Source organism: Marmota flaviventris, chromosome 2, assembly GCF_047511675.1.
Source record: "Marmota flaviventris isolate mMarFla1 chromosome 2, mMarFla1.hap1, whole genome shotgun sequence".
Classification (NCBI taxonomy): Eukaryota; Metazoa; Chordata; class Mammalia; order Rodentia; family Sciuridae; genus Marmota; species Marmota flaviventris.
Window position 1 is genome coordinate 91,363,895 of NC_092499.1, and position 14,900 is coordinate 91,378,794.

At 40.8% G+C, this 14,900-nt stretch overlaps 1 protein-coding gene across 5 annotated transcripts in view; it reads left to right on the top strand.

Annotated features, from left to right (window-relative positions):
* Stard9 (StAR related lipid transfer domain containing 9) overlaps positions 1–14,900 on the top strand; it is a 141,336-nt gene that overhangs the window by 96,172 nt on the left and 30,264 nt on the right. For 4 of the 5 annotated variants that reach the window (XM_071608148.1, XM_071608150.1, XM_071608151.1 and 1 more), the window contains 5 exons: positions 1,589–1,768; positions 7,327–7,378; positions 7,696–7,833; positions 8,831–8,913; positions 9,051–9,154. In XM_071608148.1, the coding sequence (XP_071464249.1) occupies positions 1,589–1,768; positions 7,327–7,378; positions 7,696–7,833; positions 8,831–8,913; positions 9,051–9,154 (557 nt within the window). The remainder of the gene's footprint in view (positions 1–1,588; positions 1,769–7,326; positions 7,379–7,695; positions 7,834–8,830; positions 8,914–9,050; positions 9,155–14,900) is intronic. The other variant, XM_071608152.1, reaches the window with a different exon arrangement.

A 14,900-nucleotide genomic window follows, 5' to 3' on the forward strand; every position in this document is an offset into this window, starting at 1 on the left:
AACCACCTGACCAATTCTGGGTAAGGCACTAGGTGTCCATGAGGTATCCATGCAGCCTTTAGTCCAACCAAATTATTGACCAGTGCCAGATGTATATGGGGAGGGGTTGAAGCAGAGAATTGCAAATTTCAAAGCTGGCCTCAGAAACTTAGCAAGGCTATAAGCAATTTAGCAAGACCCTGTCTCAAAATAAAACATAAAAAGTGCTGGGGATGTGGTCTCAGTAGTTAAGCACCTCTGGGTTCAATCCCTGGTACCAATAAAATAAAATAATACAATGTAATATAATACGGTAAAGTAAAATATTGACCAGGCATTTTTCCTTCTTTGGAAAATGGACTCCAGGTCATGTATGTCTCCATTTAAAAATAACTTTCTTGCAGTTTCTCAGAAAAATTCTGCAGCTGCTGTTTGTGCTCTGCTGCCCAGGAAGTTTCCCTGGTGCCCATTTACCTATCTGCCTAGGCTTATCTCTTTCTCCTGGCTTCAGTAAATCATAAAAGGAATCCCAAATATGGATCACATAGAAATAAATGGGAGCTGGCACTGTAGTGCACACCTGTAATCCCAGCTGCTTAGGAGGCTGAGGCAGAAAGATCACAGATTTGAGGCCATCCTGGGCAACATAGGGAGACCCTGTCTCAAAATGAAATTTAAAAAGGACTGGTGGTATAGCTCAGTGAAACAGCATTTGCTGTACAAGACTCTGGTATAATTCCCAGTATCTTTAAAAAAAAAGGTGGGGGGGATTGGATTGGGCACAGGGGAGTGGGGGAGGGGAGGGGAGTCGGGGGAGGGGAGGGGGTATGGGGTGGGAAGGATGATAAAATGAGATGGACATTATTACCTTATGTACTTGTAAGACTGCAAGACCCATGAGACTCTGCATCTTGTATAGCCAGAGGAATGAGAAGTTGTACACCATTTGTATGCAATGTGTCAAAATGTATTCTGCTGTCATGTATAACTAATTAGAACCAAAAAAAAAAAACTTTAAAAAATGGGGAAAGGAATATTATAAACATAGATATCAGAGTAACATACCAATTAATTTTTACAAAATAATCTAATTACATTTCTTTGCTAATTAGATGGTACATGTTATTACAGAAAATTTGAACATTTATTGAGGGAAATTGTTTATAGAAGTAAGACTTGCGGCTAGTGTGGTAGCACACAGCCATAATCCCAGTGGCTCAGGAGGTGGAAGCAGAAAGATCATGAGTTCAAAGCCAGCCTCAACAATTTAGCAAGGCGCTAAGCAACTCAGTGAGACCTTGTCTCTGATAAAATGCAAAAAAATAGGGCTGAGGAAGTCAGTGGTCAAGTGCCCTTGAGTTCAATCCCTGGTATGCCCCCCCCCCCCCCCCCCCCCCCGCAAAAAAAAAAAAAGTAAGACTTGCTTTTTGAAGAAAACAATACAGAGAGCTCATAGTTGGAAGAGGTACAAGGGCTTCTGAGAGGCTTTGAATAGTAACAGTGGGGATCATGAGAAATTAATACCCTGGGGAAACATTTCATAGTAACCTTTTACCTTTAGTCTGTTTCCCACACCAACTGTCTAAGATCACCTCCTGTACCTCTGCAGATAGACAAGCTGACTAAAGAATGGACCCAGAAGTGGAATGACTGGCAGGCCCTCCTGGAACATTACAGTGTGGACATCAACAAGAGGAGGGCTGGGGTGGTCATTGACTGCAGTTTGCCACACCTGATGGCCTTGGAGGACGATGTGCTTAGCACAGGTGTTGTGCTGTACTACCTCAAGGTGAGGAGACTGGTACACCTCTTTTCTTCCCGAGCCATTGGCCCCAGAAGTGAAGGAGGTAGCAGCCATGTTTCTATGAATTGAGACAGATGCCACAGAGCTGCCTTCAGATTTGCTCTCAGGAGACCAGTCTTGCTAACAAATTGTGATCTGCTTTGATTTTGTGTAATCGAGTGTAATACTGGACATCAGAAAAATCATTTGTTTTTCAACTGCTAGTGTTGTTGTTATAAACTTGCTTCTGTTTTCTGTGTCTTTATTTCCTTGTTTTAAAACAAGAATGATGATTCTTCTTTTATTTCTTTCTGGATTTTTGAAGCACAGGGTACACAGTCTTGGAAAGTAAAATCCTAACTTTAAAAATACTTTTCGGTGTAAGCTGGACATGGTGGTATGTGGTATGTGCCTGTAGTCTCAGCTACTTGGGAGGTTGAGGCAGGAAAAATGCTTAAGTCCAGGAGTTCAAGGCCAGCCCGGGCAACATAGCAAGACTTGTCTCGATGTTGAGAGCCAGTCAGGATGACGCATGGCATTTTGCCAGAAGGAGTGGTTGAGAGGTGACGCCAGTGAGCCATTAAGATGATGATAATTAAGTTAAGCTGTGTATAATTGCTGTGACTGAATGATGCTGGATTGAAACAGGCTGTGTATTCAGTTGTATATAGACCCCTGCTGTCCGGCAATAGGGCAGGCTCCTGCTGCCTTGGGCATCCGCTACTTTTGAGTTTCCGTTGAGTTCTCTCAGAGCCAGTGGAGGGGGGTAGAGTTCCTGGGCAGTGCGCGTAGAGTGCCGGTGAGAGTTCAGGCAATAAAGTAGTTCCTGTTTGAACCTACAAGTGCCTCCTGGCGGCTGGGTTATTTTGTGCCCAGCCAGATTGTGGCATTTGGTGGCCCGTACGGGCTCTAAAATTCTACAGATACAGGCTGCTCAAAGATGGGGGAATTTGGAAAACCTAAAAGTTTCTTCTGATGCTTTCCTACTTTATTCAACTCCTAAATGAACAAAAAATATACCTCCATTTGACTTATATTAGAAAAGAAGAGGGCACAGAGAAAGTAGATAAATGAAGCTTAAAGAATGAAGGAAGGCCCAAAAAATTGTAATGGGGTGGTATGGAGGATGATATGCATCTATCTAGGAAAAATAGAATGAATTTAAGGCCCTTAAAATAAGAACTGGCTCACATGGCTTTTTGACACCTGGAAGCCAGATCATCATTTCTAAATGAAGTAGTTTTTTTTTTGTTTTGTTTTTTTAATATTTTTTAGTTAAATGAACACAGTACCTTCATGTTATTTATTTATTTTCATGAGGTGCTTAGGAGTGAACTCAGTGCCAGGCAAGCGTACTACTACTGAGCCACAACCACAACCCCATGAAGTAGCTTTTTTTAAAAAAAATTTTTTGTAATTGTAGATGGACAGCATGCCTTTATTCTATTTGTTTGTTTGTTTGTTTATATGTGGTGGTAAGGACCAAACCTAGTGCCTCATACATGTGCTATGTTACTGAACTGTAGCCCCAGGCCATAAATAAAGTAGTTTTTTTAGAGTATATTTATTATTTGTTCTTTTTTAGATATGCATGACAGTAGGGTATATTTTGACATATTTTATATACATGGAATGCAACTCATTATAACTTTGATCCCATTCTTGTGGTTGAACATGATGTAGTCTGGTCATGTAATCATGCACGAACATAGGGAAGTTATATCTATTTCACTCTACTGTCTTTTCTATGCTCATCCTCCTCCCTTCCCTTCATTCCCCTTTGTCTAATTCAATGAACTTCTACTTTCCTATCCTCTCTTTTTATGGATTAGCATCCACATATCAGAGAGAACATTCAGCCTTTGGTTTTTGGAACTGGCTTATTTCAATTAGCGTGCTAGCCTGAGTTCTATCCATTTATCAGCAAATGCCATAATTTCATTCTTCTTATGTCTGAGTAATATTCCATTGTGTATACATACCACATTTTCTTTATCCATTTATCTGTTGAAGGGCACCTAGGTTGGTTCCATAGCTTGGCTATTGATGTGGCTGTATCACTGTAGTATGTTGATTTTATCCTTTGGGTATAAGCTGAGGAGTGGGATAACTGGGTCAAATCGTGGTTCCATTTTAAGTTTTCTTTTTTTGGTACCAGGGATTGAACTCAGTGGCACTCAACTATTGAGCCACATCCCCAGTCCTATATTGTGTTTTATTAGGGACAGGGTCTTTTAGAGTTGCTTAGCACCTTGCCATTGCTGAGGCTGCCTTTAAACTCACGATCTTCCTGCCTCCGTCTCCTGAGCCCTATTCCAAGTTTTCTAAGGAATCTCACTGCTTTACAGAGTGGTTGTACCAATTTGCAGTCCCACCAGCAATGTATGAGTGAACCTTTTTCCCCACATCCTCACTAACACTTATTGCTGTCTGTATTCTTGATAACTGCCATTCTGACTGGATTGAGATGAAATCTTAGTTTCAATTTGCATTTCTCTCATTGCTAGAGATGCTGAACATTTTTTCATATATTTGTTGACCATTCATATTTCTTCTTCTGTAAAGTGTCTGTTCAGTTCCTTTTCCCATTTATTGATTGGGTTATTTTTTTTTTTTTTTTGGTGGCAAGTTTTTTGAGTTCTTTATATATCCTGGAGATTAAAATGAAGTAGTTTTAAGAGTTAATGACCCAGGCTGGGATTATAGCTCAGTAGTAGAGCACTTGTCTAGCCTGTGTGAAGCACTGGGTTCATTCTTAGCACCACATTAAAAAATAAATAAATAAAATAAAGGTATTGTGTCAAAAAACACATTGCATCATTTAAAAAAAAAAGTTACTGACCCATGGTAGATAGAGCCTTATGCTGTGTCCTTGCAAATATGTCCTTCTGTTGGAGGACGGTTCATATGGGTAGAAGAACACATTTCACCAGTCACCCTCCCTGTGCTCACTGAAAAATCCATTTTCTATTCTCTTTATCCCCAGGTGACATTTAAAAAGAACAAAGAGTTGATGGGGATATGTAATGCTTCTGTTATCCCAGGAGAAATTAGGCTTCTGCTGCTTTAGTGCATATGAAAGCTCATCTGTGTTCTTAGGATAAGCCCCTAGGGAAGTTAGCAGAGGCTGTGTGTCTAAAAGGTAAAGTAGCTTTTTTTCTGGCATACTGAGCATAAATTGTTTCAGTGAAATGCCTCAGGCAGAAGTGGCTGTCTCCTTTTATCTTAACAATAAATCTAAATACCAAAAGGGCATAATTCCATTTATTAGTCCTGAACCATAGGAGATGCGGGGAAGAGATCAGATCCATTAAACTGGTCACTGAGTAGAACTGATCTGATGTATTGATTGGATATGGAGTATGCAGATGAAGTTAGATGTTAAGTAGGAAAGCTTAGGGTAGCATCAGAGGGTGAAGGGCCATGTCTGCTAATTGAATTTCCTGGAGATGAGTGATTATCAGATTGCTGATTTTTTATTTGGCATCTAGTGAGGGTTTTGCTCCCATGGTGCATTGGACCTATATGATGATATTTTAGATTGGTTCTAAATCTTGGCACTTCTGCATTTTATGTACCCATTTTTTTCGTTTTCATTTTCTTTTTTTTTTTTTTTAATTTATTTAGATCCTGATTTAGGTAATGATTTAATTGTAATGGACCAAGATTGTCTGTTAGTTTGTTGTTATTGTTGTTTTATGGTATTGGGGATGGATCCCAGGGCCTTGTGCATGATAGGCAAGTACAGTACTCCACCACTAAGCCACACCCCAACCCCTTTTTAGAATTAAAAAAAAATAACTTTTTTAAATTTTTAAATATTTTTAAAATATTTTGTAGATGAATACAGTATCTTTATTTTATTTATCTGTTTATTAGATTGAACCTAGTGTCCCACATGTGCTAGGAAATTGCTCTACCACTGAGCCACAACCCCAGACCCTTAAAATTTTTATTTTTGAGATAGGGTCTTGCTAAATTGTGAGGCTGGCCTTTAACTGTGATCCTCATGCCTTAGCCTTCCGAACAGCTGGTTATAGGTGTGACACTGTGCCCAGCAAAATTCTCTGTATTTTTATTTGCTTTGCTAACTTAGTTACAGATCTGGAACTAGTTCCTGGTGATGCCCTGAAATCCCTTTTTCCCTTGGGTCACCTTGAAAAGCTCCTTTGGATAGAGATGGGGCTTAAGAAAGGATGGGTAGAGCATAGGTGACTGATACTTTGTACTCGCTGTTTTGCTGCCAATGTTCCCTGCATAAAGAGGCAGAAGGAGCAGCAAACAGGTCCTTGTTATCTAAGATGCAAAATCTTTTTTCGGTAGTTTCTTCCCTGCAGGAGAGTGCCCTTGCATTCGATTTCCAGTACCACAAACAAAATTTAAAAAGTAAATAAATAAGATAGTTTGTGAGGACTGTCATCTATTGACTCATTGGATCCTCAGTTGCTGAGCAGGAAAAGGCTGGTTTCTGGCTGTGTGTATGCAGGGAGGAGAGGCAGAGGTACCTCCAAAATTCTTTACCTCCAAAAATTCTTTCTTCTCACAAGTTATTTTGGGGGAGCTCCCTTTCTTGCTGCTGACAGTGAAGCCTTCTAGATAACTCTAGTCTCTATGAAAACATGTTACTGAGAAGGTGGTATGTGAGTCCAAAAAAGCAAGGGTATAGGATCAAGGAAGATCTAAATTCTAGTCATAGCTCTCCTACTGAATATGTGGGTTTCTTGGGCAATTTATGAGTTTCAGATTTCTCCTCTATAAGGAGACAATAGTACCTGTTTTAGGTTGTTAAAGAATGAAATAAGATGATGTCTATAAAGCACTCAGCATAATACCTGGAATGTTAGGAATGGTTATTCAGTAAATGATAAAGATGCATCTAAAATTTAGTATCTTTGTTGCCGTTGCCACCTGCTCCAGATAGAGCTCTGTGGTCGTAAGCAGATTTGCCATACTCCAAGGGCTAGAAGGTTGTCTTGTCTTCTATTAACCCATGATTTGTTTATACTAACTCCAATTTCCCTCTACTCTTTTATATTCTCTTTCAGTTCTTTTTGATTCTAGAGGTGCTTTTTTCCTATTTGTGCTTTATCCTTCTTAGAATCTGGTGTCTGTTAAACTTCATCTGTGGACCACGAAGGTAATAATTCTATGTTTCCATAAATCTTCATTAAAAGCTTGTCTCTTTAAGATTTACTGATCAAACTTGGACCACACTAATCTTAGCCCTTTTTTGGGGAAAGCTATACTTTATGCCTACTTCATCTGACTAGAGAATATCTGGCCAGTACTGGCTATTCCTTAGCTTCAACTTATAGGACATAAAGAAGTTTGCCAACTTTGCAAATAGCTAGAACTGTGTTGTCTACCACCCTCACCACCTTCTTTTGGGCTTTCTGGGCTGCAGTGTGAGGTAGGCAGAGAGTCAGAACCACCTACACCAAAGTTGAGAAGTGGTACAGAAAAAATTGGAATGTGAAGACAGTGATAATACTCAAGAATGGACTCTCCTTTAAGGCTAAGCATCACTTTTTGTTTTATTAAAATAGTTTTCTTTGCCCCCACAGGAGGGGATAACAAAAATTGGAAGGATTGACTCGGACCAAGAACAGGACATTGGTAAGTAACATCACACAGGGGCCTGACACTTGTGGCAGTTATTTGTGCCTAAAATATTTCTTCAGAGGAATATGATGATGTTTTTAAAGGAACAGAATCGTTGAAGTATTAAGGATCTGCTTCTCTGTTACTACACTTTTAAAGATCTACACAGTGGTAGGATTTTAGATCTGGTGGTTTGAGGTGGTAGCTCTTCCTTTCTTTTTATGATATGAAATCTTATGGATGTTGGATTCAGATCCCATAATAAGACTGGAGGAGGTATTTCCCTGGATTGTCCCCCACCCACCCAAGTGACCCCCCCAACCCTTCTGTAGTCCTTCAGGGTCCGTTGATTGAGAGAGACCACTGCACAATCACCAACACCTGTGGGGTAGTCATTCTCCGGCCTGCTCAGGGGGCATGCTGCACAGTCAATGGCCGTGAGGTCACTGCCTCCTGCCGTCTGACCCAAGGTAGGACTGTCTACAGCCCTGTTTATTCCAGGATGAAGGATGGAGCAACCCCAATCTCTTAAGGGCCCAGAGAGTTCAGTGATGCAGGCTTTAAAGATGAATCACCTACCTTCTGCACCCAAAGACCTGAAGATTTCCTAACACGATTCTCTTCAATCTAGGACCTGAGAGTGAAGAATGACTCTCTGAAATTTTTGCCTGTGTTTGTTAGCTCTGTGTCCTTAGGAAAGTCTCTGAACCTCCATTTCCTCATCTATAAAATGGAGATAACAATAGGATTCCAAAGATTGAAGAAACCCTATACTTGTAAGGTTCTTTTTTTTTTTTAATTGTAGATGGACACAATACCTTTATTTTATTTATTTATTTTTATGTGGCGCTAAAGATTGAATCCACTGCCTCACATGTGCCAGGCAAGTGCTCTACCACTGAGCCACAAACCCAGCCCCACCTTGTAAGGTTCTTAACAGAGTAGTTGGCACTTAGTAAAGAGTGCCATTGTCATTATTACTGTTTTTATTATTGTCACTAGTATTATTAATCTATCCAAGTTTTTTTGTATTTTAAAACTGAATTTTAGTTTCTGCTTCTTTAGTGAAGCTATTTTTGACTACTCCACCTGGAACTCCTCTTGCTTTCTGTTAGAGGACAATAGCTCCTCCTGTTTATTAATTCAATACCTATGTTGTGAGGTATATAATTAATACATATCAACTCAGCTAAAGCATCAACTTGTTGAGGGCATTATTTTATCTCACAAAAGAGTATCCTGTACAATTTATATACTTAAATGTGCTCTGATGAAATTCTCATTTGTCTGGGGCTAGGGCTGGGGCTCAATGGTGGAGTACTCTCCTGGCACATGCGAGGCCCTGGGTTCAATCCTCAGCACCACATTAAAAAAATGAATAAATAAAATAAAGGTATTGTGTCAACTACAACTGAAAAATATTTAAAAAAAAAAAAAGAAAGAAATTTTCATTTGTCTGCACTGCAGGAGCTCTTATAACACTGGGGAAAGCACAAAAGTTTCGATTCTACCACCCAGCAGAGGCTGCTATCCTGCGGCAGCAAAGGCAGGTCAGTATGGCTGTGAATTCCAGGTTGCTTCTGGTTTTTCTGTTTCTTCTTTTTAAGGGAGAAGCTTGAATTTTGTCCTATTCTGTTGGGCTGAGGAGGAGGATGGTAGACTCACTGTGCCTTTTATCTTGTTCTAGGTTGGAAAGACTTTTGGTGGTAGTGGCTCTTTGGAATGGCTGGACTTGGACGGGGATGTCACTGCCTCCCGGCTGAGTCTCTACCCTTTACTTTGGAAGGAAAGGTGGGAAACAGCTACTTGGGCTGATGTAGAACCTCCTATGTTTGCTTCTTGGTCTACTACAACACAGAGCAGGGCAGTAAATGGTGTAGCAGCCCAGGTCTAAGTGAGGCCTGCTCCAAATCAACCTGGGCAAGTGATCCTATGATGCTGAATGAGCTTCTGAGTTTGTAATTGACAGAAAAGTGGCCTTGGCCTTCATTTATTTCCTGTTTGGTATTTCACCTTTCTTCATTACTGAAAGATGTATATCATTTGATGTTCCAATGGCCACTTTCCCATCAACAAGATTTAATTGTGAAGTTTTTGCAGACATCTTGGATACTGCTTCTGAATTTACCTCTTTTTTTCTGAATTTACCCTTTAAATTCTGGCCTGTGTGTGAGCTCATTGTGTATGTCAGTTAGCCTCTAGAACTTATGACTTACCCTGAGTTTTTAAAGGTAGTATGTGACTGACAATCCTTTTTTTTTCTCTCATAACCAAAATTCCAAAAGTATGCATAAGAGGTGCAGGAACTACAGGAATAATATGAAAGTATTTGGGGGCTCTAATCCACTTCACCTGCATTTTAACTGCAAAGGCTTGAGTCAGAGTTTTGTATGTGATTGATAGCAAGCAACTACTTTTCTACTTCATAGTCACAGTTCATCCTTTTCTACATAGAATCCCCTTCCCAGGTCTAAATACCTGATGGGTTTAGTACTGGTAATTCTTCTGTTCCTATAAGCCCAAGTGACTTCTGCCTTTGGAATTTCCTATAGAAAATATTAGCAGGTGATTCAGTGCCTATGAAATCACTGGTGTCAGGAAGGAAACTACTAAGCACCTTGAGCTCAGGGTTCTTGGCAGGTTCTGATGGCTCTTGGTCCCTTCAGAGGGATCCAGCTGCTCTTTCCTCAGGCCAGCAACATTTGATGGCAGAGGAACACAGTTTTTGGGTCCAAAGTTGGTAGTGAGAGATGATGGATTGAGAAACAGTGGAAACAGGAGCAATAGGCAAGTCCTCATAGGAGGGCTGCTTGGGATTGAAGGATGCTCTGACAAAGGTTTAAGGGAGGATGATCGCAGAGTTGAGTAACTGAGGGCTTTGTAGGGTAAATGGTTGGGAGAGATGGCACAGGGTGAAGAGTACCAAGGCCAAGGGGAACTCAGGACTGAGGACAGAGCTCTTATTTTGTCAGCGTGGTGCCTCTTCTTTATAGTGAAATATCAAAAGGAGACCTTGTTTTAGGTAAGGCTTTGACTGGGAAGATGCATTAAAGATTGGGTTTTCCCAGAGTTCAGAGGTGAACAGAGAGCAATACTGAAACTTAAAAGGCTGTGGATGTGGAAGAGATACATTGGAGTTCACATCCTAGCCCTACCTCGTAAAAGCTGTATGACCTTAGGCAGTTCACTGAACCCCAGAGTCCATTTCCTCATCTCCGAAGTAAGGATATTGCCATCCCTTTCCCAGGAATCCTTGTGAAGGATTGAAGGAGCGAGTATGTGCGCGTGGTACTGACAGCCATAGCCCCAGTTGCTAGGAGGGTCTGGGGACAGGCTTCCCAGGAAGGCTGCCTTACTTTCTCTTTCTTGTCCTCCCATCTCAGCCAGCTGACTTATCCAGCCCAGAGTACCCAGTGGTCTCCTGCCTCTTTAAAGTCTTCTATGGCTTTCCAGTCCACACACACTGACATGACCTTTCAGTAACACCAAGAATGTCCCTTTTGAATTTTGCCTTCATGTATATGGAGAAGAAAGGAAGTATAGTGTAGTAAAGAAGGGAGAATGGGGGAAGGAAGAGGGAGAATGGGAGCATGAATTGTAGGAAGGAATGGGGACTGAAATAAAATTCCTTGCATGTATGATTTTGTCAAAATGAACCCAAATACTATGTGTAATGCCTTAATTTTTAAAACGTCGCTTTCGTTTAGAGGACAGAGGAGGATTTCAGAATCAAGACTTTTCCCACCTACTTACCTTCACCATTCAACATCAGCTGTAGGAACTGGTAGGCTAGGCTGGTCCTGCCCAGCTTCTGAAGCCAGCATCTATGTGCCATCCCTGGCCAGGTAGTGTGGTGTGGTGCTCAAGTGTGATTGACAAAGGGTCTAGGGAGAGAAACCTATAAGAGCAGAGAAAAATGCACATTGTCAGCTGGACTCCCAGTCTGGATTTGTGGCTCTGTCTCCATGAGAGTCTCTCTTGCCTTGGATGGGCATGGCTCCAAAGCCTCCCCTTATCCTAGGCTTGCTTGCTCTCATTTATCTATCTGGATGAGCATTTGTGGGAGCTGGAGCAGACTACAGAGCCAGAAAAAATTGGCCAGTCTGCCCTTCTTTTCTCCTTCACATCCATGATCTGGACCAGAGAGGAATTTGTCCTTGAAAATTGTTGCCTATTGTCTTGGCATTTTCCCATTTGGAATTTTGAGGACCCAGTCTTAAATGTTGTCATTGCTGTTGCTGCTATTGTTGCCTTAGTAAGTAGACACTACCACATTCTGCTGCAGAAACTGCCAGACCCTTCTGCAGCTGGGGAGGGCTGTCAGAGCAGAAAACAGAGGGTACAGTGAAGTTCTGGCAAGCAGGTGGCCAGTTAGTAGCTTAGGGGATGCTAGAGCCACTGAATATGAAGGGAAATCATCTGATAGGGACAGAGGTTCTTTGCCTGGTGGGTAATGAAGAGTTACCCTTGGTGACGTACCTATATACATTAACACAAGACTGATATTTTTGTTTTCAATTGCTTTCTGGGAACTTGACTGATGTGCTTAGTGGAGGAGCTCTTCTGGCTAATCCTGTATGTGGTATCTTGGGTAAATGCACTATGTCTATGGTGATCATCCCAGTTCCCCTCTGCAGGTCCTATTGCTACTATGAAGAAAGCTGTTGTAGCTGCTACTTTCATATAGGAAGAACAAGGAAGCTCTCTTTTAGGAAGAATCAGATTGTAACTCTGAGGGTTGGGGAGACAGCCAGAGAAGGAAACTGAGTAACATCAAGGAATTCAGAATACGGATCCCCTCTCTGCTCTTGCATCTGGTAATCTGTGTGGGTATTATGGTTGGGATGACCCATGCTTATAATTCAGCCATTTCTATGATTAGAAAATAATAATAATACAGGCATGATACATGTAAATTCATGTATAAAATGTTTTACATTAACTGTTTCTTTTATTTGGCATTAGCTGCTTTTCAGTTCGGGTTGCTATCCCTATCCTTCTACTTCACATGTGATAGAGGATACCTTTCCTCTTTGTATATGTTCTACTGTGTATATTTGGCTTTTTGCCCACAGCAATTAGCACTGAATTGCTTCACAGCCTCTTTTCCAGGAAAGAGATCATAGTTTCCAGTTTCTCTTCCCCTGATCTATTTATTCTACTTTACATCCTTCACTGATCTCTTAAGATTACATTACAAAAATCTTAATTTCTAGCGGGCACACACCTGAACTCCCAGTGACTTTGGAGGCTGAGGCAGGAAGATTATGAGTTCAAAGCCAGCCTCAGCAGATAAGCAAGGCACTTAGCAACTCAGCAAGATCCTGTCTCTAAATAAAATACAAAAAAGGGATGCGGATGTGGCCCAGTGGTTAATTGCCCCTGGGTTCAATCTCCAGCAAAAAAAAAAAAAAATCTTAATTTCTTCTAAGTCAGGAATGGTGAAATTTTTTTCCATAAAGAGCTTTGGGGACCATGTGGCCTCTGCTCAACTTTGCCAATGTGACAAGAAAGCAGCCTAGCTTGAACAATGCAAACACAAATGGGCATGGCTATATTCAAGTAAAATTTTATTTACAAAAAACAGACTAGAAACCAAATAGGACTTACAGACTATAGTTTGTGGACCTCTGTTTTAATACTATCTGTGACTTCATTCTGTTACATAATGTGGTATGTTAGCTTTGTGTTACTGAATCAAAATACCTGAAGACAATCAACTTTATAAAGGAAAGATTGGGCTATGTTTGGCATACACCTGTAATTCCAGTGACTCCAGAGGCTAAGGCTAAAGGATACCAAGTTCAAGACCAGCCTCAGCAACTTAGTTAGGTGATAAGCAACTTAGCAAGACCCTACTTCAAAATAAAAAGAACTGAGGAATGTAGCTCAGTGGTAAAGTGCCCCTCGGTTCAATCCCCAGTATCAATAACAACAACAAAAAATGATTTGTTTGGGTAATAGTTTTAGAAGTTTCAGTCCATGGTTGGTCCTGTTGCTTTTAGACTTGTGGCAGCATAGTATAACATGGTAGGATCATGTGATGGAAGAAGACTTTATGTCATAGTGGCCAAAAAGCAAAGAGAGAGAAAAAAAGAGAGAGAGAAGCCAGAGTCCTAATATCACCCTTCAAGAGCATGCCTCCAATGAGCTAACTTTCTTGCAGTTGGCCCCACCTCTTGAAGGTTCTACTACCTCCCAATGGTACGATGGGTTGTATACCAAGCTTTCAATAAGGGGACCTTTGCAGGGACATTCAAGATCCAAACTATAGCAAAAAGGATGAATCCCTTAGAATATCATGCTCATACTACTTGACACCTGGTTCCAGTATCAAACCAATAAATAAGCTTCTCCAAACCTTTGACAGGACAACTTGGGAGTATAGTGAGGGCTGAGAACTGAGTAAAGGAGACCTAATTCTTGCTTTTTGTTAGCTTCTGGAAGAATCTGACTCTTCCTAACAACTCCTTTGCTATCCCCATCCTGGAGCACCCATGCACTTGGCTTCTTTATTTTTATTTATTTATTTCTTAGTTAATTAGTTAGTTGACTGAGATAGGAGTCTTGCTGAGGCTGGTCTTGAACTCCTAGTTTCAAGTGAGCCTTCTGCTCAGTCTCCTGAGTAGCTGGAACTCTAGGCACCCACCAGTGCTTCTAGCTTCATGCGCTTGGCTCCTGTAGAATCCTGAATGAGGTGGAGATACCCTCAGAAAGCATTTGAAGTCCTCATATAAAAGAAGAACATGCATGACCCAGGCAAAGGTAGCAGTACTTGGAAGCCGTCTGCTTTCAGAGAAATTTTATTTTGTTTTAAACTTTATTTACTTATTTTTTATGTGGTGCTAAGGATTGAACTCTGTGCCTCACATGTGCTAGGCAAGTGCCCTACCACTGAGCCACAACTCCAGCCCAGAAATTTTATTTTTTAAAAAAATTTGTTCTTTTTAGTTATACACGACAGTAGAATGTAGTTATACACATTATACATACATGGAGAATAACTTCCCATTCTTGTGGTTGTACATGATGTGGAGTTACATTAGTCATTTATTCATATATGAACATAGTAAAGTTATGTCCAATTCATTCTACTGTGTTTCCTATTCTCTCCCACCCTCTCCCTTCCGTTCATTCCCTTTGTCTAATACAGTGAACTTCTGTTCTTTCTCACCTCCCTTTTCTGTGTGTTAGCATCCACATATCAGAGAAACCATTTAGCCTTTGGTTTTTGGGGTTTGGCTCATTTCACTTAGCATGATTGTTTCCAGTTCTATCTGCTTACCAGCAAATGCCATAGTTTTATTCTTTATGGCTAAGTAATATTCCGTTGTATAGGACTGGGGTTGTAGGTCAGTGGTAGAGCACTTGTTTTGCACATGTGAGGCCCTGGGTTTGATCCTCAGTACCATATAAAAATAAATAAATAAAATAAAGGTTTTGTGTCTATCTACAAATAAAAAGTATTTTTAAAAGAATCCATTTGTGTGTGTGCACGTGTGTGTGTGCACGCGTGTGTGTGTGCGTGCATATGTGT